This window comes from Egretta garzetta, unplaced genomic scaffold (genome assembly GCF_000687185.1).
Source record: "Egretta garzetta isolate BGI_Z169 unplaced genomic scaffold, ASM68718v1 scaffold612, whole genome shotgun sequence".
Taxonomy (NCBI): Eukaryota; Metazoa; Chordata; class Aves; order Pelecaniformes; family Ardeidae; genus Egretta; species Egretta garzetta.
The window spans coordinates 325,919-351,918 of record NW_009259030.1 but is presented as its reverse complement, the minus strand read 5'-3'; the positions used below and the strand labels follow the sequence as shown (position 1 = coordinate 351,918).

Below are 26,000 nucleotides of genomic sequence, written 5' to 3'. Positions count from 1 at the left end.
GGCGCAGAGCTCCTTGTCATCATGTTAGCCCTGATCTATTAAAAGTTTTGTCATAGATTCTAAATCTGCTTTAATCATCTGCTGAGTAAATGCTGACCCACTTATAAAGAAAACTCACTGAAATGCGTACGCACACTCTTGACCTTCAGAAAGCAAAGGGCTCCTTGCCAGCCATTTGTGTGTGGCTCTGCCCTTCAGCGAGCACTGTGGCTCTGTCTTGCCTGACACGCACCACCCCAGAAGGGTGATCCTTTCACAGTAGCCTCAGGCATGTCGGTCATCATCTTCTCAATAGCTATGAAACTCTCTCCCTGCATATTTTCAATAGGATAAATTGAAAACCAACGCCCCCAAAAGCCCCTCAACCGACTAAATGCCAAAACTGTTAGGAAATGAAAAAAACCCAGCTGTCAAGGGTTCAGTACCAACCTTAACTTTGGTCTCACTTTCCTATAAATTTTACAGTACAGTGTAGAAACCACCAAGCACATCTCATGCCCTCCTTGCTATACAGATGAGCTCCAACAGCTCCTCTTCACATGCTCCCCCTTCCTGCCCATACTTAGTATAACAGTTTTCTAACAACCCTCTTGTTAACTGGGTGGAAAAAAAAAAACAAAAATATGTGTTTTCTTAGCTGAAAATTACTAACTTAGGTTAAAATACAGTCTTGAGTTAGCAGATGGAGACCCGTTCTGGAATTTCCATTGGGTCTGTCTGAAGCAGCAAACCTGAGTTGCTTTGTCTTCATTGCTATTTTAACCTCTGGTAGCAAGCCGGTGCCAACCCACTCACATTTAGAGGCAACCTTTATTTGCAATATAAACAATACCCATGTCACCATGGTTAAAGGGCAGATCTGTGGGATTTCGTATGGGAAAAGACAACTGGCTTTTGCAGCCACTGGTTCCTAATAACCACATGTCTTCTATTAGCATCCTAAACAAGGAGACGGGATATGTCTTGGGGGCATCTAACGACTGACCAGAGAAAAGGAGCTGAAGGGACGGTGGAGCCTGGTTACGCGTGCTCTCTGCTCAGCAGGGAGGCCCCTGTGTGCTACAGAGAGAGAGAGGCTCCACTTTCATCTACATGAAGAGAAACCAGAAGTAAAGGTCCCTTTCAGGAGGGATAAGGGGTCTCCTAGAGAGAACATGTAAGCCACAGACTGGGAGGGAGAGGATGTCAGATCACGGAGGGGTTCGATGCAATGACTTGCTTCTCAAACACAGAGTCTTTCACTTAATTTAAATACAAGTGATGAGTTGTAAGAGTGGTGAAAATGGCAAATAAATTCTAGGAAATTGCATATAAAGAGGAATTGTTGTTATTAAATCATTTAGGATGGATGTGTTTCAAATCTAGCTCACAGTTGAAACTGTTTTACAGCTATAGCTGTGGAGTTTTAGCAAAATTGCAGAATCGCAATGTATCTGCCAGGGATTTATTTTAAGGATTGTAGGGTAGTTACACGAATGAACCTCAATAGACCCAACAGGTTGTTGTGATCTAAACTTTTTAGTGATTTCCACTGCAGTTATGTATGCAAGAACCAACAACACGTGTGTATTTGCTTGCACATATGCAATCATGAGACAGGGAAATTGCACACACGCATGCAGGCTTATTCCCCAGCTCCACAGGCAGGCTTTCTGCCGACTACTCCTACAGGACAACAATACAATTTCTTAACATTAGCATCATGGTATTTCTTTTCACTTCTCCCCAGAGATCTCTTGTTTCCTCTGATCTGCCTCCTGTCTGTATTAGAAAGGAAAGCCTATGCTGCCCAGCACACTCCGGGTGCTTGATCTCACTCCAAGATTTGGGTGCTAATCCCACCACCTCTGTGCTGCCTGTCTCTCCTCTTGGTGCATGTGTTTGTGCAGGTATGTGTGTGTGTACAGCCATGTGCATCCATCTGCTAGTGACAGCCCTGCACTGGCTGCCTGCCCTGCCCTGCCCTGCTCTGTACAAGAAGGGACTAGGACTCTAGCCCATAGCTGCCTCCATAGCCCAGCTGCCAATATCAGGTCCCACTCTTTTCTCCAGAAAATATATGTTGCATTTCTACTTTAAACACATCTCTACACCAACTTGTCAGTCTATCAGTCCAAAGACCCTAATTCCCAGATGTTCCTGTTCTCCTCACTATGAGAAGATATTCTCCACTGGAATTTGGCTAGTGAAGCACTGGGAGACAGAAAAAAAATCATTCAAAATCTGGCTTTTTTCTTTGCCTACTTCCAGCAGATAGTTAGAACATTTAAAAAAATTCATCCCAAGCATGAACAATGAGCACCTCTGCAAATACTCGTTCTAAACTAGTGGGGATCAACTTCTCAAATATCCTCAGTGGTTTTAGAAATGCCTGTTGACACAGATATAGCTGTTAACTCCTCAGCTCTGGAGGGTAGAGCATGTTCTAACACTCACTTGATGGCCTCAACAATTCACCTTGACCGCAGGGATAAGTCACACAGCAGAATGCTCTGTTGGTCCATGTGAAGGACTGCATGCCCTTATGGACACAAAAATTATAACCGTTTCTTGAAAGATCTCTAATTCATCAATAAAGTTTCAGTGGAATAATGGCCACAAAACCCTATCAGCAACTACTGAAATGTGCTTTGTTTTATTTATTTAATGCATAAGTACAGGCTTTTTAATGAACAGAAAGTGATGATGCACTGGCAGGGCAATGGGGAAAATGGAAGAAAGGATGCTGAAAGCTTTGAGCACTGCTCTCCTCTCTGCTGTCTCGCTCTCTGTCTCTCTCACACATTTGCCCTCTCTGCCCGTGATTCCACCGTGGGATCCATATGGCTTCCAACTCTCTTCTAAGTAGCCACTGAGAATTGTCTATAGTGGAATACTGCCAAAGCCCTTCCTGGTTTAATGACATGGGGAAGAGCGCTGTGCAGAGCTCACCCAGCACAGAGACTCGCTGTGTCCTTGATTATGATCCTGGAGCCAGCAAGCAATGCTGGGAATTGAACCATCAGTGCCTCAAATACAGAAGTCGACATGTGCCAACCCCTGCTGCATTCAGCCTCTGTGCATGGCATATTAATGAGTCTTGAACTTGAGGTCCAACCTTCAAGCTTGCACAGAAGGAATTACCCAAAGACAAAAATAAAGGTCCTCTTCATCCTGTTTCCCTCTAACCTTGCATAGTGATACTAGTTTCTTCACTGAGTTTGTTCAGTCCTTAAGCAGTAACTTTTTTTTTAGGCCATCACATCATACCTCTGCATGCATAACCACAATTTCCCTGGATTTAAAGATTTGAAAAAATAGTTTGAAAGGATACTTGGAACAAACACATTAAGCCAAGAGAGTATATGAGGGGACAGAGGACTCAATACTACCCCTCATTCTCACACCCTATCCATAAACACCTGCTAAACATTGGAGTCAGGATATGGAGCCAGATGGACCTAGATGGAGCTTTCTTCTGCCTGTTTTTATGTCCTATGACACTAGATAGCAGGAACGTGTGGTTATCAGTGTGGTAACGGTCTCAGTCTAAATGGAAAAGACAAGGTTGCTCAGCCTGATGGCTGCATTTCCATACCAGCACAAAAGAGCATTGCTGGGGACCCCCTCGGTGCCATGGGTGTCTGAAAAGGAGCCCCAATACCTGTGGAAGTTGGTGATGCACTACAATACCCAGACGCATAACTCAGTTTGGAATTGCTCAGTCTTATTCTACTTGAATTTCCTGATTTAGAGGAAAGCTATGGCCATCATCTAGTCAGCTGGAACATTGGGTTCAGGGAAGTTTTGCAGCATTTCTTTTTGATCTTGCAAATGCCTGGTGCATAGTGAAGACTGGTCTCTTATTTTCTAAGAAACATTTTTTCTCCACGTGCACATTTGGCAGCAGAGGCACAATACAGATGAAAGACCCCCTACAGAAGGATGGTCTTTCTTTGGAAAGAGTTGCACCTCTGGAGGGAAATTTGACAACCTATGAAAGCTGTGTCTTGTTGCAAATCTTTCCAAAAGGCAGAGAAAGGGACAGCTTGTAGAGGGTGAACAGAGCCAATGTAAAATGTAACTCTCCAGGACAGCATGTTTTTCTGGTGGTAAGAGGGAAGGACAACACATCATCGACCCCAAAACCACAGTCTACAGCCTTCCTAGGCAAAGATAAAAGACTTAATAAACCTGTAAAAAAATTGCATACTGAATTTTGTTTCTGTGAAGAAATAAAATAAGTTACGGTGTTCATGGAATCTTCTCACCTTTGAAACACTTCAGAAATTTAACTAATCAAAGCCTACAAGAATCCCTGATGAAAGCCTACTGACAGCTCGGGAGCTATGGAAGAAAGGTCACAGATTTACCCAGTCACAAAGGCTATACTGGACATGCATTATTTGAGGCATCTGGTCTAAGGCATCAAAGCCCAATTTGCTCTATGTCTCAGGTCTGCAAATTCACGTCTTCCTTTCGGTAAGTCAAAGGTGGTGTTCTTCACATACACACTCTTGGCCTGTTTGACTCCCCACCTTGCTCACTAACAGCCATGATGCTAGAGCAGATAAAACATATGGTGGCTGTTGGTCACATACAGTGACTCCAGCTCATGCACGCTATTCCTCAGTGTTCTGTGGCAAAGAGCAACATTTTCTCAAATATCCCACCTCTTTCTCCAATGTGTCACAAAACTCACCACAAATTCTCACCAGAGAAAGTAGAGTATGGCAAGGTAGCAAGAACAGATGTGAGTGCAAACCCAGAGAGCATTTTCACAGTACAAGACAGAAGTACTAGAAGCCTATGTGAACTATTCTGTTTCCTCCTCAGCTTTTAATTAACAAAAATCAACAAAAAACTCCCACTAATTTTGATGGGAATGCACATCAAATCACTTCACTATGCATTGTGCTAATTATTTCAGCAATCCTGAAATAAAGCAATATATAACAATTATTACCCTAAACCAATACATGGTGCAGCAGCAGTGGCCACTCATTCCCTGAAGTTCCAAATAACTTGATCTTATCAATGGTGAAGTTCTCAAAAATATAATGGCAAGTACTACTGTGATACCAAAACCAAGCATCATTGTTCCATGAATAAGCTGCTCCGGTTCCAAAACACCAATCAAAAATTTGCACTTTGTTATGTATTTGAGAACTCAGCATAAGATTTGCTTTAAGAAAGGCAAGAGCTGTTTGAGTGAGCTGTGACTCAGAAAGCCACAGAAGTCTCATAAGCCTACAGTGAAAGTTGCTGATTGGGCTTTACTGGTCATGCCTCTGTTTTGGCTTATCTGGGTTGGGTACCAAACCAGGACCATTCCATTTACAGAGTCTTGCACTTTCAGACAAAAACACGCAGTAACCAGCTTTACCATATTTAATAAAACAATAAACTTTGTGCTGACCTTTGGCAAGCGTTCGGGGTCACCAGGGTGCCGGGGGATAACCTTCTGTAACCTTTGGAAACCGTAGTCAATGGTGGGTTCGTTCAGAGCTGAAACAACAACAAACAACATCATGGTGTGACAAACGCACAGCAAGCACGGCTCTGTTGCACTGTAAAGAGTGGCAATGCATTGCAAGACCAAGGAAAGACCACAGCAAAATCCCCTTTTACTGAAATCAGCACTGACTATGAAGTCAAACACTTAATTGAGGTTGGTTCTGAGGCTTCGGTTCAAACAGTGATGCAAACCTTCCCACCTGAGTTCCTAAAACAAGGTTGCTGGAAAATTTGGGGATGTTGCACACATCTTCCAAAAAGGAAGGGATCATTATCTCTGAAAGCCATGATGAAATTAATTTGATAAGTACTTTGCACCACATGTTTCATGTTGGTTTTTTTCCTGTTTTCATATTACAAGGAAGGTGCTTTGTGATTGGAAGACAAAAGGAATTTCTATTAGGGAGTCTCTCTTGTTCCAGATTCTGTTCTACATTTAGTGTGCTCCATGTGCAGTGATCACATGTAATTTTGTTGTGAATGACAGGCATTTGTCTTGGCAGAGGCTTTATTTTTTACTCATTGACACTGACTTTAGCAGCCCAGCTCAGGCTGCGATCAGCACTGAACAGATCCAAAAGACTTAATAAATTAAAAAAAAAAAAAATCATCTGTTTTCAAAGTGATTAGGAAGTATTCATTGTCATTACCCCAGAAATGCATACCACCTTGCCACTGCTTGTGTGTGATACAGTCCTGCAGTCCTGTAGCTACAGCACTGCCCTGCAAACCTCAGTAAAGCCCTGCTGGCAAAATATCAGAGAAGACTTCCTAATGATACCAAGTCTGCCAGACCTGAAGATGATCTCCCAACAGGAATGGCTTAAATACAGACACTTAGCACATATGAGATAGATTCAGTCAGACTGCTAGAAAGTGGAGAGCTGCAAAGAGCAAATAGTACTAGATACAGAGACAGATGCCTTCTAACATCTTTATTCATCCTGAAATAAGTGAAATGTCCTGGTGAAATTGTACAATTCTAAGAAGCTGGAGTCCTAGAAAATTCTGACTAACAAATAAGAATGCACTCAAAGATTAATACAGAAATCTAGTCCCTCCATTTTTTCTCTACTTAGTATTCACTGCATATATCTGGTCCAATAAAATGGGGGAGAGAAATGGTGGAAGTGGAACACTTTAATCTTCATGAAAATGCTGGTCTGCCTGCATTAATCAAAGCTCTGATTGTGCCAAGCCTTTAAGCACATGCTTATCTGTAAGCACATACTTAAGCCCATTTGCTTTCAGCAAAGCAAATTTGAGCATATTATGTTTTTTATATGATTGCCTATAATTACAGGGAACTGCACTGAATGACCTTCTAGCTATATTTCCAGTCATATGATCACTTTAAAACTCAGATGTTAGTGAAACTTCAACATGTGCTTAAAATTTCCTAAGTGCTTTGGTGAACTGAAACAACAGTCAAGCATTCTCAAGCATCTCTAAACAACAGCGCATCTTGACTCTCCCATGCCAATAGAGACAATGACATTTTCCACAGCAATTTATTTGCAATTTTTTTTGAGTTAAATGAAAAAAAATTTTTTCCAATATGGATTTTTGTATTTTCAGCCTTTTTTTTGGTGGGAAGGAAATCTAATTTATTTTTATTTTTATTTTTGGGTCACTTTAAAGTTTTTCTTATTTTGTCTTAGCTTATTAACAGCAAAAACAACCCCTAAAACCCCAAAGTATTTCTTGCACAAGGTCTGCCTACTAAATTATGAATATATCTTGCATTTTTGTGATGGTTTTATTTATTATGTGGCTAGAATGATACCATCTGATTCTTGCAAAAAGATTGAGTATTGAACTATCTATCCCAGTCTCACTTATCTAAGCATTCTCATGTGGCTCAATGATGCTCATCCCACAGCAAGTTACACAGCTCCATGGGCACAATTTGTCCATACATCCAGCTTTTAGTGAAGAGAACATTTTTTCATACCCCTAAAGTTAAAGATCTTTAGCCAGACCACACTGTTATCACAAAAGTAATACCTAATCCCTGGCTTGTTTTTAATTAATTGCTGCTCTATAAAGAATCCCACAAAACACTCCAGTTTTTAAAGGAACTGTTCCATTTAAATTATTATTTCCAAACCACATTTCTACAGCAGGGGGTCCTACTGGTAACCAAAGGGTCAGATTTTTATGTCCTCCTGGACCTTCAGTACATCCCAACTCCATAATCAGGCCCGGTGATGCTACTGCCAATTGAGGCAGAAGGAAGGTGATGGAGGGGAATCCAGGTCTACCCAAGAGCAGTGAAACAGAAGTGTGTGGCTGATGGGGACTGGATGGAGAGGCACACAGTCCAGCAGAATCACAACATTTCTCTAATATCAGAAAGGAATCTTCTGAGCATATCCCGAAATTACTGTTAGAGTATTACAGTAACACCAGACTAGAAATCCTCAGGATTTTAATTTCTGGGCTATTGTCAGAAGTTTTTTATTGTCCCAGAGATCATGGCATCCCTCTAGTCTCCCTGGTTTTCTTCATGCACTTCCCTTTATCAGGAATATCCAAATTTGATCTTTTATTTTTATTCAGGTCATTGTATGGAAGGGGTGTGAATAAGGCTTTTGCCCTGCTTGTGCCCTTTTTGGTTTTTTGGATGGTTGGGCCTTTTTTTCCACATGTTTTCTTCCACACCCTGGCCCCATGCTGTCCACTCTGTTGGTAGTTTTGCAGAAAATATCACAGTACCTGAGTTTGTAAACTCCTGGGTTCATTACCTTTGAGCTTCCTTACATGGCTTCTTATTGTGGACTTGTTTAGTTTAGACCCTTCTTCAAATTTTACAAAAAATTAATTTACTGCTATTTATATTTATTATCAAAAATAGCTGTTACCTGAGAAAATTAAAAAAAAAAACCCTACAGTTCTAATTTACATTTCTTTTGCAAATATGTTAGAAGATTTTAGCGTGGTTCTGTCAAATGTGTTTCTTCTCTAATTCAGCCTAGTTTATGGCCATTTTCCCTTTACATCCTTTGGGAAAGTAGTTACTAAATTCTGCAATATTATAAATGGAGACCAGTTCTGAAATCCCCCCAGAGATAGAAGTCATTTTCTCATATCTTCCCACACATTCAACACATTTGAAATCCACAGAGTATTTCCTGTGAGTATTTTCTGAACTAAATGACCAAAAAAAATGTTAATTTTATGGTCCAATCTCACAAGGCATCAAGCATCCTCTGAGAGATACTGAAAACTTTCTGCTTCAAATAGCTTCAGCTTTACTTTAGTGGTGGGGAGACGGTGCACACAGCAATTTGCAAGATTGGGTCCTAAACTGTAGTTTTCAAATATCACTCATTAGTCTATAACCATTCAACCCTTTCAATCTTAGATAAAATGAAAAAAATAAATCTTTAGCTGCCTAAACATCTAACCAAAGATTGGACGATATCAGCCCTCTGTTCCTCAGTTCATTTATAACCCAAGTCAAAGGTAATTAGTCAGATCTCAAAGACCAAGCCCCGTTTAAATATTTAACCCCACCTTCAGCGTTAAGGCCACACCAGTTCCTGTGTCAGTAGCTGGCAAAACTCCAATGACAAGGTGATATTCTGATCTCCAAGCACTGCAGAAGAGCCAGGGCTCGGGCCACCCTTCGTGGCAGCTGATGTACAAGGTCAGACACCAGCTTCATGCAAGGTTTTGCCTCTGTCCCCCGTACACGTGAGCCCGGTCTCTGCATTTGAACTCCATTCACAGTAACACATTTCCCAGTGTTCTAATTCAAAGAAGTTTTTTCTTCCATGATTGGAAAAAAAGAATCAATAAGAAATACAAACTCTCTATTTGTGTTCTTGACATCCATACATTAAAAACAAGCTAACACATACTGTACTTAAAATGCATTCCCATTACCCTAAATTTTAAAGTACTATTGAAAGTACTACTAACTTTAAAAAACTGTATTAAATTCAAATAGGTCCCAAGGCTAATGGAAGCAATTTGTATACCAACCCAAACTGACTGGCCCACTTTTCAAAATACAGGTATGATAATCTTGCAGTTTTAAAAGGACATTTAAATTGAAAGACTGTGAATTTAGTACATAATTATACCGATAGAACCCTTTAACTTGTCAACTTGTAAATCTAAAAGGCTATCAATCATTTCTAAAGAGGAAATAAACCTTAAAATTCTTTGATTGACAGTGCTTACTTTTTATGTGAAAAAAAAAAGGAGTAAAGTGGCCAGAAATCCATTTACAAAAGTACATTGTTTTACATAGGTGAGTAAAAAGCCAATAATTACACCTCCAAAAGACATATAAATCAAAGTAAGTACTTTTCTCTCACTTACATATTTTAAGTTGCAGTAAACTTCAGGTAACTTTTTATTAAAATACTTTTCCAAATGCAAAGCTTATTGAAGCCATTAATAGAGTAGCATTTTCATTTAAGCTAATATAATCATTTTTGCAAATACAAGATTTAAGCCATTTTTCTCCTTCCAAACAATAAACTTTCAGCCTGTCTCTTGTGTGAATTAACTAAAATTACACCCAGGTGTACAAAATCTGTCTATCTATCCTAGTGTATGAGTTAAGGCACAATATTTATTATTCTTACCATTTTATGAATTACTTCTTAAACCCTTGAGGAAGAACTTTCTTTCAAATTAGACTCTAACAGAATAAGCCATGAAGCTCTTTATGCAGCAAGTCTAACGCCATAACTCATAAAATCTAAGGCTTTTAATCAAGAAAATGCACAATGTCTATGGAAATAAGGATGCGTACATTATATTCATCTTTTCAAAGTCCAACCTATTTTTCAACAGAAATGCTGCTTATGCCCCTGAGAAAAATGTTTCCACCATAACTATAATTTCAAATTCTTCACAAATAATGTTAATAACTACATGTAGCTAATCCACCATCTTTAAAAGTCTCTTTCTCTTTTTTTTTTAACTAGCCAGTGGAGAGCTTTTTTTAATATTTCACATAATGAATTCCTACTGTGTCAATAAAGCTCTGGTCATTAATTGAATGACTGCCTGATGTATCTGAGGGGCGAATTTTTTTTTCTGGCCACGCTGCCAACTTAGAGCAGCATGATCGACACTTAATATCAGCAATTAAAAGGACCTGTTCAAATATCATATGGAATTCGTAGCTTGGGGTAGTGTAGGAGAACTCTTCACCAAGGAAAACTCATTCAGCAAATACAGAGAGTAATTGAATTAGACACATTTTAACATTATTATTCAAAGAAAAATAAACACACACTACATAGAAGCATTATGGAAATATTTCAGAATGTAAAACATATCCAGTTAATTTGTTTCCCATGCATTCATGGTTTCATTTATTCCTTTTGTTTTTCAGCCCTTGTTTCTTTTTCATTCTGTTTGACCCAAAACCAATTAGAAAGCAGTGCTTAGACCTATGAACTTCCCATATGCTTTTCCAGTGGAAAAGGCTGCAAGGAGAGGTAAGGGACTCTAAGGGCTCAAATAACAAAAACGAAAAAAGGTTGAAGGCTACAAAAAAATTGGCCTCAGGTCCACAGTTCTGACCGTCCCTATCCCAGATGAGAAATCTGGTCTTGACTGCTTTAAGTGAAACACCCAGGGAAAGGCTGCACATGGGAATTAAATGTCCCACAGTGCTTGCTCCTGTGGAGCACCAGTTTCCTTGGAAGGCAAAGGCATCACGGGGGAGAGTTTGAAGAAGGCAAGAATGACCTGCAGAAGTGCAGATCTGTAATGCGCTTCAGGTTATGTCCAGGATGTTGTAACTACGACAGCAGAATGGAAGAAGATTCTTTAGACTCTACCTTTGTCTCCTCACAAATCCATTTTTTTTAAATTTGGCTCTACAACAAAATTACACACCTAGTGACAAGTCCTGTACTATAATGTCAAAGAGATGGGGCTTTGGGGTCTACAAAGCATTTGGTTTGAGTTTTCTCCTGTCTGATGAGAGAAACTTCACCAAAAGATAAATGGATGTTGACCCTGTGGCCAAGACACACAAAGTCACCCATCTCAAGACCTCCTAGCCACAAAACAGTATGACGAAATCCATGCAAAAATGCTACAGCACTGTCACAGCAATGAAGGCCAGGCCAGGAACACATCTAACGTGTCTCTCTATGCCCAGATTAAACCAGGTCAGAACATCTGAAGTAACAGAGAATGAATATTTTAAATAAAATCAAGCCCAGCTAGGAAGGCAGACTCTTCAACGGGAGCCTTGCAATCTTAGCATCTTCAGAGGCATTTTATAGCTAAGGACTTACTTTTTCCTGGGCATTTGGCCTCTTCCTTCATCAACTCAGATGCCCACCTCTATAATCAGCTAACTTCCTTTTTAATCTGTACTTCTGTCTGTATTTCCACACTACTGAGAAATAGCAGTACGGGGTGTAAGTGGCAAAAACTGAGCGTAGTCACACGAAAGGCTGTGGCTTCCAACTCCCCAGTCTTACCAAGCACAGACTCTAAGAGGAGATGGAAAGCAGGAGCTCCTGCGTCTCATAGAGGCAAGATGCTGCCATGGAGCTGATCCAGGGTATTTGCCTTCACTAACAGCCTGTGGCTTCTGTCTCCAAGCTCTGGGTCATTTCTTCTAGAAGCCTCTGACTCTCACAAAAAAAAACCTCAACTCTGGGAGACAGGGATAGGCCAGGACAGACCATATTAATATCAAACTCCAGGTGCCAAAATGCCTTGCTAAGGCCCTGCAGTACAGCAGTTCTAACAATGGATGATATTGTAAAGCAGCATCTTGCATGCTGTAAGCAAACTCTACTCAACAACTCTTATGCATAGTGGCCTCTTTATGCCTGCTCTACAAAGACAGCATAAAAACCACTTCAAACCCCATCATCAAATGAAAAAAAAAGTCTGTTTTGCAAATCTCCCTGCAAAGACTATTCCTTTGCTAATTAAGGCCATTAAATGAAAACATGCAAGCATTTGAGCTAGTAGTTGTTGTTGTTGTTGTGAATCTGGCTTGCTTTTTATAAAGTTTCCTTTCCACTGACTTTCCCTGGAGTGTTTATTCCCACAAGCAATGGAAAACGGAAGTGGGTGGGACAGTGAGAGCCTGCACAGAAAGGTTTGAGCTAGAAAGGCCCTTCCAGTGCTAACTCAGAATTTCCTTGCTTTTCTGGTCTCAGTACTCCCTTACTTAAACACACTCTTGCCCATTGAATTTCCATTTTTAAAATCAAACTATGACATGATGTTATTTTTTTAATTAGAAATAGAAAGAGATAGAGATATCCAAAATGTAATTCTTGCACTTTATTGCCGTGTAATGCCCAAACAGACACCACATGCATGTGCCAAGCAATAAAAATGCAGAGCTGAGGCAAACGATAAATCTAACACCTAGATCTCTTGAGTTTCCCTAGTGACTGCTCTTTACTTGAACTAAAGATGCAATAGGCCAGCGTTTGAGGCAGCTCCACTGTGTTCATCAGTGTTATTACAAACATGATAGACACCGTGATATTTTCCCTCTGATAACAATTTTTCTCCAGCAACTAAGAACCAGAGGAGTTATTCCCTTCCCACCTAGCCCAGTCTCTGCAGCCAGTGGGGGTGCTAAAGATGCAAGGAATGCATGTCTTGAGCCCAAATTTTTTTATGAAAGTTAAGGAATGAAATTACTAGATCTGTCTAGGAAGAATCACATGTTGGTTTCTCAAAATACATTAACTCTGAATGTTCACTCTTAGCAACCTGCAATCTAGCTTGAAAAAAAAAGTCAAACAATTTGTGAGCTTCGCAGTTTCTTCCTCTGGCTGCGCTGACCTCTTGTTTAATGGGGAAGATTTGGCCTTAAGGGAGTCTGAAACAGTCCAGTTTCAGGCACTGGGGTTTAAATACACCAATTTGAGAACAGGCTGGTAGAGTTCACTAGGATATGTATACAGAGGGCCAGAAGGAAATTAATGCATGTTGGTTACTTTGTCTAGTCATCTAGGTTAATTGATGCATCTTGGGCAGTCAATATAAAAAGTGAAAGAACAGCATTTACATTTGAATATTTTCCTATTTGTCAGATGCATTCTGGTAATGCACATGGGCATGCAGCAAAAAAAAAGTACTGAAAATGGCTAGCTCTCAATGGATAACCCCTTCATTTCAATAAATACACATGTACACATACACACAAGCATAAAAATGCACACAACCCAAGATTTAAAAGAATGGGTGCCTTAGGTTAGCTGTAAGATCTATATTTAGGTCTACCCTAAAACATTTAGAAAATAAAGACACTGCATTTATTTTTAAACTGTTGGCTCAGAAACAGATGCAGAGATGTACCACACAGAGTGTAGGCATTGCTAAAAAGTCACCTCATGTAACCTTTTCTTTCATTTTTTACTATGCGTATTTTCAACATTTTTCCTTTGCATGGACTCCCCAGTGCAGGTACAGGCACCTTTAAATGCCTTACAACGGAGGGGCAGACACCTTTAAGATTTTCAGAGAGATAATTTTGTATAACCTACAGGAAGTCATTTCTTTTTGTCACCCTTCACAAACTCCTTTGGGGTAGACGGCATCGCAAAGCGTTGTTGTAACATCTTGGTATGTAGAAATATTTTCTTTTGAATAACCCCCTCTCTCTCTCACACTTTTAACCCTGCTACTCCTCATCTTCTCATCTTCTTCTCAGATTATTAAAAAAAAAAAAATTACCAGGAGACGCATAAGTGAAAAACTCTGTGTCCTGTCTGAATGCCAAAGCCATTCCTATCAGAAAGCATCTTAGCCTAAATTTGGCTGTTTCTCAAAATTGTAGAGTTCTGATGTGCAAGTGCACATGGTCTGAGCAAAAAGGACCTTCAAGAGAGAAAATTGCAAAAACACCAGCTATCACATCCAAAACCTCTGCAAATGAGATTCACGGAGAAATACAAGTAGAGCTGAGTAATAAAATGAGACGAATTGTGCCTAGCTGTAATGAACATTATAGGTGTGATGCTCTTGGAAGGGACTGACCTCCTTTGAGGTTTCATTTAAGTCTTTAATCCCTTTCCATAACTAAGCTTAAATCCCTTGAGAAAACAAGTTTCCAAAAATCTTTATTTCTAAACATTAGCTTTGATTTGTCTACGTGAAATTGCGATAAGGCTACGCACTCGAAAGCAAAAGGACCATTTTGGCTATATCCTCGATTATTCAGCAAATTGTTTAAAATTAAAACAGTTGGGTCTGTTGTTTGCTAGTTTGTAACATTTAAATAGAAATGTATAATTTGAGAGCTCTCAGTAGTCTCTGATTTTAGCAGCAGTAATATCACCTGCTTCTATAATTGTTCGGGGCGGGGGTGGGGGGGTGTTGCAAAAATTTTGACAATAACTGTTATCAAGGGTAAAAAAAAAATAATCATACCAGCCTGTCTGATAAACATGTTTCCCTGCCCTCACACCCCAGTGAGCACTGTGACACTATACTTTTATCATCTAGTGTGTGCTCAGAATGAGCTTAGAACAGCAATTGCCAGGAATAGGCAGGCGATAAACTGCATTGATTTAACACATCTTGTTTTCAATCATGCTCGGATTTTCTGAGCACGCATTTTTCCTGTACTCCAGCTTGTAGCTTTTATCTGACGAGCTGATCCCTTTTCACTGGAAAATGAAAAGGTCGCACAATAAGACACGGTTTACTGGAACTTGAGCACGCACCAGGGAAAGTATTTTAGATAAATACTGTCAGACATAGTGGAGCTGAATTTCAACAACACAATTGCTAAACAACAATACTTATTACTCTCTAGAACAAGCCTACAAGCAACTTATGGCTCACAGCAGGGGAGATCTCAGAGTTAGGCTCAATAGTTAAAGAAACCTTATTCAAGCCTGTTTAAAGATGCAGTTAAAGGTTTGCCTTCCATGCACCAACTAGCCATACCTCAGGACCAAACTAAACACCTCCTCAGTTGCTCTCCTAGGTAATTTATAAATAATGGAAAAGCATATCAATGACTTTTCTCTTCCTTTTTTCCTTTTTTTTTTGGCAGAAGGGTGATTGACTACATGCTTGATTTAATTTAATCAAATGGGATACTGGGTGGTGGTAAAAAGAAAATTACCCATATGTGAAAGTAACTTAACTGAAACTAATTAATTAACCAAGGTGAGCTGCTGAGGAGGTCAGTAAACAAGCAAGGAGTAATATGGCATGACCCATCTACCAATGGCCAAGGTAAAGTAGGCTCATAACAATAATTCTAATTTATTTTTCCCCTCCCTCTGAAGTGACTGCAGTGGTCCTGACAAATACAGTACTGGAAGCAAAATATCTTTACTTATTCCTACCAGAAGGGGCAAAGAAAACTTCCAAGTTATTCTTTGGAATACTGAATAACGGCATAACTGAATAACTTGGAATAACTGCACTGACTATACCCAAGAAAAGATCTCACCAAGTAACTAGGGAACCTGACTTAATTGTCCTCCCCAGCCCAAGTGGGCTAACACCCATTTCCCCGCAAGGGCTCAGCTGCCAAGCTGCAGCCCAGGGGTGATCGGTTCACTCCAGCCACAGCCCCCTCTCGGCACCCCCTTCCCAGGCTTCGTGTTATGCATGCATGTAATCAGAGCGGGCACGAGGCCCTCACCTGCTCACACGTCTTGTACTCAGCGCAGCACCTACACCTACCAAATCCACCTTGGCTTTTTTTGCCTGGCAGAAGTCTTTTGAAACCAAAATTAAAAAAGTGAGCTACCCATCCACCTCACCCCTTCAGACTTTGGAAGAGACTCATCTCTGTCAGTGCTTCCCAGCCTACTCCCCTCTTCCAGAAGCCTTTTTCATGACAGGGACCCTGTTTTTCATGGACCCCAAACAGCCCCTCATATACAGGTATTTCTGCACCACTGCCAAAAAGCCAGCCCAGCTCCTTCATTAATAACTTGGACTGCAAGTGAGAACAACATGTTTAGTAGCCAGATTCCTTCAACACGGGCTATTTGCTCTGGCAGCAGCGTGTTCAGCCCCATGGTGTTATTCTGAACATGTCATGCCCTGCTAGCTCACCTGTGTAAGCGCTCTTACGTGGCAAAAATACCACAAATGGGTGATGTCCACAGGTGAAAACAGTCAGTCCTTCCTGCCTCTTCTCCCTGGTATATCATCATCCATCACTTTTGCTTACAAGCATATATAGCGCTTCTCAATCTCTGCAAACATAAGATGGAGCCCCTGATCCAGCCTGCACCTTTGGAGAAAGTGGCTGAGCTTCTCCAGGTGGCTGGTCACTAAGACACTGTCAGCTGCTGGCTCAGCTTCGTTATAACAGTTAAAGAGACACAGTGACACCACCCATTCCTTATGGAAGTTGCCATACAAAGGGAAGTCCCAAAACCCAAAGTACCATCCCCACAAACATCCTTCCAGTTGTCAGCAATGTCAGTGCAAAACTGGTGTGAAATATTTGTTTTCCTTGCTTCTCCTGAATATGCTTATTAGTCATTTAGGCCCAGCATAAACTCATCTTAAATTCAATTTCTCCAAGATCTTTAACCAGCACAAAGCAGAACTGTCAATTTTTCTGAAACTATACTGATACTGGCTGGAAACTTCACTGGCTGGAGCTAGTTTGTATTTTGCATATATATATATATCAGATAGCCAAGCCTCCATCTCTAGTCAGATACATCCGTCTTTCTCGGGTGTCCTGCTCATATTGTAAGTCTTACAGAAAGAATATGGTAAATATTATTCAAATTACATTTTGTATTATAATTTTAAATAGGCAAGTCACAAGCAAAGTGATAGACCTCAAGAAAAGTATAAAGTAAAATCCATCTTTGCATGCAATGCCACTTTACATTCAGCCCTGTGAGCTTGTCTGCAAGAGAACTCATACAAGCATCGATTTCTCCCTCTCACCTGGCAAGTTTTTTTTTGCTAGACGAGTAAGTTGAAAATCTGTGCTGCATTTTAGGGTTATCTCATGCAACACAGGCAACATTCTGATATGTCTTCTTCATTAACTGCTCATAATCCCAGAAATGAAAGTAACTCATTTCTTCCCAGGGTGCCTGTTAACTGAGAAACTCATCTTAATTGAATGCACAGATCAGTTAACCATCGTCAGCCTCTCGAACCATTAGTGCCCCATTTGCACAGCAGCGCTGCTGGCAGGTCTCCTCCCACCACCGTGCTTAGGGGGGATCTGAGGTTCAGCAAAGGAGGGGAGGCACTGGAGGCGATGAGCAAGTGCCGTCAAGGGCTTACGCTCATGACAAAATGAGTGCTCGGGGGCCGAACAGGCCTTTGCTAAATTGTCGGTGCTAGATCACCTTGCAAGTCAATTACAGAGAAATCAACAAATATCGCCGCTCTGCCCCCAAATAAGAGTTCAGTAGCCTCCAAACACGCCTACAGGGAGATCACTAATCTGGAGCCTCACAGGATAAGAGAAGAGGAAGTAAAAATAATTGCCTGTATCACTCTCTTCCCATCTTGCCTCTCTCCCACCATCACAATTTACCATCCAGAATATACTTGGTAAACCAGTGAAGGTGAGTATGGAAATTAAAACATCCCAGGTGCAACCATTTGCCTAGAAAGCTGATGCTTCCAAAAGAAACTGTTAAAAGGCCAGGAAGTGAGGAACCAGACTGAAACTCCCTGTCCTGTTATGAAACACTTCCAATGTTTCATTTACAGCAGGAGTGAACCGACCTTTGGTTCTCCCGTGGTCACTGCTGAGTTTGGGATACGCAGCAAAACATGTCTGCTGGTTGGTGGCACCCAAAGCAGTAACCACATCCCTGCACTCATCCATCCCTGCATTCATCCACACTCATCCGCCAACGGACTAATGCTGTCCTGAGGCAGCTGAAACTTTTCTGCACCCAAATAAGGCTCACCAAAATTAGCCATTTTCTTTTTAATAGGATTTAAAAAAATATTCTAAGTGTTATTGGATTAATTTTTCCTAAACCAGAAACATTATAATTTCCCTAATTTCAGTCAGAGGTAGAATAAACAGATTAAAGACAGCAAGACTATCAGAAAATAGAGCAAAAGATGTAAAGTTACCATGGATAACCATAAATGATCGCACAGGTTTATAATCATGCATTTGTGCTTGTTCATTTCCTAATTTTCTAGATATCATTGGCAGCCTGTAGGAAAATTCAGATGCCAGCTCTGAAGTTATCAATAATATACCTTCAGAGTAGCATGGCATCGCCCATTTTCTCTCATATACAACAAATACCTTCCTCCCATTCAATTCAAAACAAAAAACAAACCCCACTGTGATGGATTATATTATTCTGTATAAATTTGTTTCTAGTAGATTTTGTGAGAACTGTTGTCATAAAAAATTGCCACCAAAATATGTGTATCATATTGATATGCTTCAAAGTTCAATACCGACAGAAACAGTATCATCAGGTGATAAAAACAAAGATGCTCTAAGTGTGACATGAAAAAAGAGTATTCAAATGTTAAAATCTAATTTAGCAATTTGCAAATTGCCAGTCTAAAAGGAGGAATTTAACATTAATCTTGCTGGAAGTGGCATACTTATCAGTAACTGATTTGTAGCTTTCCAGGCAGTAAGCAATATATATAAATACACTTCTGGGTCCATCAGCAGTATGCAAGAATGCGCTTAAACAGACAAACTCACTAAGGCCCTGAGTGCGCAGAGTATTAAGCACCTGGCTGCCAGAGTTAATTAATCTGCACAGAGCAATGCACCGATGCTGCTGCTCCTGCTCTAAACCAGCTCCATCACCACTGGCCCGGGGCATCTCTGCTTTCTGCTCTCCGGTGCCGTGTAGATGCAACTCAAGAGCGAAGGTTTTTCTTCCTCCCCCATGACCCCCATGCATGCCAAGCCCATCATCTTGGTATCTAACCACTTCCCTTACAGCAAGGGTCCTTACAGACACCTCAGCTCACCAAGGAGGACACAGGGCAGAGATGGGAAGGAGCAGCCTCCTGCACCATCTCTCAGCATTGCACACTTAAAAGAGGAGCTACTTGTCTTTTGGCCTGTAATACATTCAGCTGCCGTGCAAAGCAGGCACAAATGTGATCAGAAACTGGCTCCAGGCAGGGAAGAGTTTGCAAAAATGTCCAATGTCCTGGGCTTCAGAGAAAATCGCTTTGGTTTTGCACTGAAAAGCCCATGTTGGTGCCTGGTAGCCCTTGTGTGTTGCTGGGCTGGCAGTGCCTATCCTTGCAGAGCCTGGGGACAGCCAGGGAGGTGTGAATCACACCTTAGATGTCTCTCAGGAAAGGAGATTCCTGCCAGTGGTTTACTCACTTTGTTGGCATTGATTTTTACATTCTGTGTGGTCTCTTCCCTAACTGAGCGGATGATACACATTCAGTGGCAAAGGTAATTATTCAAAATAAATCTAAGTCGTAGCTGACTGAGTAAAAAATGGACACTGACAAGGTACTGTCTCATATCAAACACTAATGTGCGTGCATAATTGATTGTCTCAAAAAATGTGCTATTTGTACATCTTTACAACAAAGACCCAACAATCTTCTCTTCAATGAAGCCATATAAAAATGTTATGTGTATGTACCTGTGTGTGCATAAGTGGTTGTGTGGCTGAAAATGTGCTATCTGCATCTCCTAGCAGATAATTTTGCATATGCTGTATATCTGTGTGTACAGAGGCTCAGAAAGGGGACAATCCTTCCTCCAGCAAGTGGTAGATTACTGCTGAAACAGATGCACCCTAGATCATCATAGCCAAAGCTGGGAAAGACACAGCAATGATATTTAAGTCTAGGACTTGCAAGCTGATAGATGGTTTCTCCAAATAGCAAAGGGAACTGTAATGTCACTTTTTTTCTTCCAAACTTTGCTTGTTGCACAAAACAGAAGTGAATGAGCAAAAGAAAAGAGGCAAAAAATTTCCCACAGGATTCTCCTGCTCTACTCAAGATGACCCAGACCTGTCATTCCCCTTTGTTCCCTTTCCTTCTGCAATTTGCCCACACCAGCAGCCTGACAGACAGAGCCTCCTTCAAAAACTACTACTTCAGTAGTTTATCACAAGTATAAAGTAAAACATGTACTGAAACACATATAAAAGGGAACTAAACACATCATCTCCCAAGCCCCTAGAACAAAACTAGAAAAAAATCCTTTTTTTTTCCAACATTCAAATATTCAGAAATGGGACTAATTCAACACTTATACTGTGAAATACCATATTATTCTACAGGCAGCGTTCATCTTACGGCAGCTAATGGTGTACCATGGACCCACTGAAGTTTGGTGTAAGTATCAGATGGCAGAATTCAGTTTCAAGAACTCTTGAAAAAGTACTCAGGGTTGATTTTTATTACACTTAACTGCTAAGCATGCAAATCATTATTTATTATTGTTTAGGCTCTTCAATCCCACTGGATTAAAGAACACATTACATGATTTGGTCAGAATTTTTTTTTAAGCATTAAAAGCTCTGTATTTCAATCAGATTACGGCTGTGGGGCTCTTAAGTTTCAGCAATGAAGATGTATTTCCAATAGCAAAAGTGAAGTAACCCTCTGTGTCGGGTACCTATACAATGGTTTTTTGCCTTAGTGTAAGAGCTCTTCCCACGTTATTTGGTATTATGCATTCCCTGTAATTTAGAGTAGTCCTTCAGTATATCTCCATTTTAGAGCTAGGGAACAAACAGGCATGAAGCCATGAAATTTAGGTATCTATGCCTACTTGAAAATCGCAGCAGGCACTTAAATGAACTTCAAACTCTGAGTGTAAGTAACAGAGTCAAAATGGCACAAGAAGGCTGAAACTAAAAAAAAAAAAAGGTTTTCTGCAATTGGACATCAAGCTACTTCTCACCAGTACTGTGGAGCTGTACTTTGCAGTGCCTGGTAGGTGGTCACTAGTAGCATCCAGCGATATCGAGATCCTGCTTTCATTCAAGTTTTAGCCAACTAAATATGTGAACAATCACAAGGGAGAAAATTCAAATTTCGTTACGTCCCATTCCGAAGCAAATAAAGTTTTCTTACTTCTCCTTAAGGCACTAATGAGTAAAAATTAGCATCTGCCCGATGCTGTACTATTGCCTTCAAGTGGAATTTATTCTATTTAAAGTTCTCTAATGTATTTGCACTCTTAATTTATTTCCAGTCATTATGAAATCTTTTGGAGACAGGTAACATCCCAGAAAAAATGACATTTAGTGACTGTCACTAATTTCCCATTAAAATAACAGGATCTACAAAGGAAAGGTCAGTATTTTTCAACCTGTGGTGTACAGACCTCCAGGACCCCAGAATTCCTGCAACCATTTCTTGGTGGTCCGTGAAAGCAAACTAAGAGAGATGCAAGTCTGTTGTCAGCAGGCTTAAAGCCACTGCACAACTCACTGTTCAAGGGTCTGCATTTGTACTGGAAAATATTTAGGTGTCCACAACCCCAAGAAATATTGAAAAGACACTGCAATAGATGGTTTGTTGGCACAAGCTCTCCTCCCGCTGGAAGATTTGCTACATACATTGAGGCACCAGCTTGGAAGACTGTGGGTATTTTCTGCTGAATGGGGCCCTTGGAGAGGAAATATTTGATTTAGTGCAGAGTTCTCATTTCCCTGAATTGCAAATAAAGTGTAATTTGATTAAATGTAAATGAATCCTACAATACTTTTGGTGGCTTGTCTGAAACAATTGATTGTAATGGGCATCCATCATTTGGCTTGATTTTAATTCAGAGACAAAAAAGGCAAAATGAGAAAACTAAAGCAAGTGCCACTAACACTCTAGAGCTGGAGCAGTCGAGATTTCTGGCGCTGGACTGTCATTTCCATTGTTCTCGGAGAGCAAGCAATGCAGTAGAGGGGAAACGCAACAGCAAAAGAAAAAGAATAATGTGAAACACACATAGAAATAGATCTACAGGAAAATGAAGCTTTTTCACAACAAATCCTGTTAAACCAGCTTAAAGAGCGCAACTTGTTAAATTTAATTTGTTTTAACACTGATATTCTAAAATGAGTAAGTAAGGAAGACTAATACTGTTCTGTGTTTCTCAGTTAGAAGAAAAGCTTTGTTTTTATAGATCACCCAATTCCTTTCTCACCAAGATAATTTCCAAGTGCATAATACTGGTTTCAGCAGTTTCTGTGGTCTGAAACAATAAAAGAGAAGTGAAATTTTTGATACTGACACAAGCTTGATAAACTTTTGGTGTCACTTTCTTTAAATGTGGAACTACTCCAACCACAGAGATAATTATAGATGACCAGATTGTAACTGCTTTATTGCTTCTTTTTCCTCATAAATTTTAATTTTGGAAAGTTAAGTGAAAAATGTGGTTTCAATTTCCTACAAATTGCACACAATTTGGTTTTAACAAGAAAATAGAAAGAGATGGTGCGTTCTTTGGAGTGAATTATGGAGAGGAGTTTGTTTCTTTGTCTTTCAGCATCATCAGAATAACAAAGTACAAAATGCAAAGAAGATGACTGGGGAAAAAAAAAAGCAACTGTACAATGTACTAAGAAAAGCACCAAGTAATTCTTTATCTAAATAATCTCTGAGCAATTTAACAAGGTAATACAATTGCTCTAGCCTCTTTCCCCTCAGTTTTACCAGACTAGAGCTTAAAAGAAATCAAGCTGCATACACGTGTTACAGGAAATCTTCTAATAAGAAAATGCTGTGTACATAACCATCTTGTGCTCTCAGAAGGTACCAGCAATTGTCAAAGTGCCGTGCAAAGCAGCCCTATTCAGACCATATTAAAAAGGCCTGGATAAATACTTCCATGGAACTAACAAAACAAGAGTAGAAATGAAAGCCAACAGAAGACAGAGCCAATGTTTATTTTGCCCAAGAGGTATGAGGGACTCAAATCAGTGTGTGGCTTTACCTACTGCACCCATACCTATAATTACAATACACATATTAGGATCTTAAATCACATTAAAGGCTACCCAGCTTTCCTTCAACAGCAATGGTCCAACAGAGGTTTTAGAGGAGATGGAAGATGCCCTGGAGTAGGTAAGAGCAGACTAGAGCAAACATTAAGAGGGGATCCTGCCAGTGCTGCCAGCAGAGAAATGAGTGGGCTTAGCTCAGGGTGTACGGGGAGACGACCCAAGTCCAACCAAACCTATCAGTCAGCATGGCTATGAAATGGGATGGTGGAGATCAAAATATGCGATGGAAATTCCACTAAACACCTCTAGTCAGGCAGTCAAGACTTACTGTAAGGACTGTAGGTATTGTAATTCTTAGAATAATCCCATGAAACTTTGCAAAGGTTGACAATTAGATTCCTAATTTAATAGAGCACTTAAGTAATCTAAAGAGTTTCCTTAACTTTCACCAAGTTGTTTATCAGCTTCTAAGTAAGGATGTTTTGGGAACTTAAAGAATACCAATTGATTTACACTGTTTTTAATTAAAATAATAGTGAAAATTAACTAGCAATGCATGTAAATATGGAGCTTTTATCAGTTTTCTTTAAAATGCTTAAAAGCACACAGAGCTTCCAAAAAGAAGTAGTAAATAAACAAGAGAGACACATTTTTTATGAATTTCAGTGCAAAAGAAATTTTCATTATGAGACCATATGTGGAAAAAAACCAATTTCCTGGAAAAACAAATTCTGGCACTGTAAATAGTACTTTGAGAAAAAAAACCTTCCATAAAAACTCAAATTACCAAATTTGTGAAATCTAGAGAAATAAAAGTTATTAGGGAATTACTGCACAAATTTGAGAAGATATCTGTGATGAATTTCATGCAGCTTTAGTCTTTATTATACAAATCCCTAGGAAAATTTTCTTGTAAGAAAACTTTCATTGTCCCGTAAGTGTAAGTCTCAAACTGTTTTCTAAAAAAACACGTGTGAACCGATGAAACTGCTTAACTGCTCCATTGACACCCCATGCCGTAGCCATTTCCTGTGTTAGCCATAACACACATTTTTTGCCTGTCCTATGACTGTAATCACCAAAGGCAGAAAAAAACCACAAGCGTTGCCAGTGCCTTAAAAAGATGCTACACCACAAGCACCTTGACCCACAAGGAAATAATTCTTTCAGTGAATAGGAAGGCATGGTCCTACCTCTTTCCAGAGGCAAGAGTGTGACTTCAGATTGCAATTGCCCCTGCCTGACTGTAGACGCAGAAAGTGGAAGAGGGTTTTCTTCACCCCACGTGTCCCCGCAGAGTCAGAACACACACCTCAGTCATTTATCATCATGCCATCTCAACCTGCCAGCTTGACAATGATTTTTCCCCCGGGGTTTCTAAACTAGAAACGTTATTTAGGTTACAAAAACAATTCCACGTTTTCTGCTTCCTGAGCCAGCGTCGACCTGCAAGCGTGCAAATGAGAGGAATCTTAAACCTCCCAGGGCTGCGGCCACAGCACACTCCTCAGCCCTCCTTCCCCCAGGAAAACACGCACCGATGGAGGGAGAACTTGCGCCTGGGAGAGCAGCGCGTGGTGAGATGCTACGGCCATTGCAACCTCTGCTCGCTTCGGTATCGACACTTCAAGAGTCTTACTGCAGGGCCTTGCAGTTTACAGAAAGCAATTTTCTTTGGCCTCTGCAGTGGCCATAGATTATTTTCCTCCTTTCATTTTTCCTCCCTTCCCCCCACTCCTTGATCAGAAGCGTCTGTTTTGCTGTGTTCCCCCCACACTGTATGGATTAAAGGGGAAAAAAGGACAAACCCTGCAAGCCCAACAATGCTGAGGATCCAGTGCAAATCCTGCAGATCAATGTTACCTGAAATTTGCAGGAGGCCTGATCTGGTCAGAACTTGCTCATCTGCTCTGGCTCATATTTCTAGATAACGATCATGGGGGATGCAGTAAGTTTGCGGGCTCGTATACAGCAGCTTCCTCACAGAGCAGGTTGCACGTTTGTCTTCACAAGTGCTAAAATGTTGCCCTATTATACAGGGGTTCACTATTTTTCACCTCGCACAATTTCTTACTTCTTAATTTACTTTTTTTTTTTTTACATAGATAAATCTTATCTGTGCTCATTATAAAATTCTTGCTGCTAAATTATTTATGCCAAACAATCAAGTGTGATACCTTTGCAGATGTCAGCAGATAAACAGAAATGCAATGTTGCATGATGGAGTTTAATGCTGTGGAAATGTCGTGGCGCTTATTTTAAAATTCCACTGACCTTTGCTGTCCTTTTTTCAATGTTTGCTTATTGCCACAGTAAGGAAACACTGCAATAAGATTAGGAATTTTTATATGTGGATCCTGAAAGTCAATATTTAAGGGAAGCATGTTTCCTCAATTACACCATTTCTGATTACGTGCTATCAAAAGCGAGAGCACAGAGGTACCATTTATACAGAGCAGAGGCAATACATGTGCTATAGCAAAGAGAGCAAGAGCAAAAAAACTCAAGCAAAGCCAAACTATGGGATTGTCACAGGATCACGATGTCTGCACGTCGTTACAGAGGCATACAGTGACATTAAGATATTACAGGTTTGTGGTTATTTTGGGGGCTGCTCTCTTTCCC

General features: G+C 40.3%; 1 protein-coding gene across 1 annotated transcript in view; it reads right to left on the bottom strand.

Annotated features, from left to right (window-relative positions):
* EBF1 (EBF transcription factor 1) overlaps positions 1 to 26,000 on the bottom strand; it is a 266,754-nt gene that overhangs the window by 20,291 nt on the left and 220,463 nt on the right. The window contains exon 9 of the mRNA XM_035890292.1: positions 5,399 to 5,487. Coding sequence (XP_035746185.1) covers positions 5,399 to 5,487 — 89 coding nt within the window. The remainder of the gene's footprint in view (positions 1 to 5,398; positions 5,488 to 26,000) is intronic.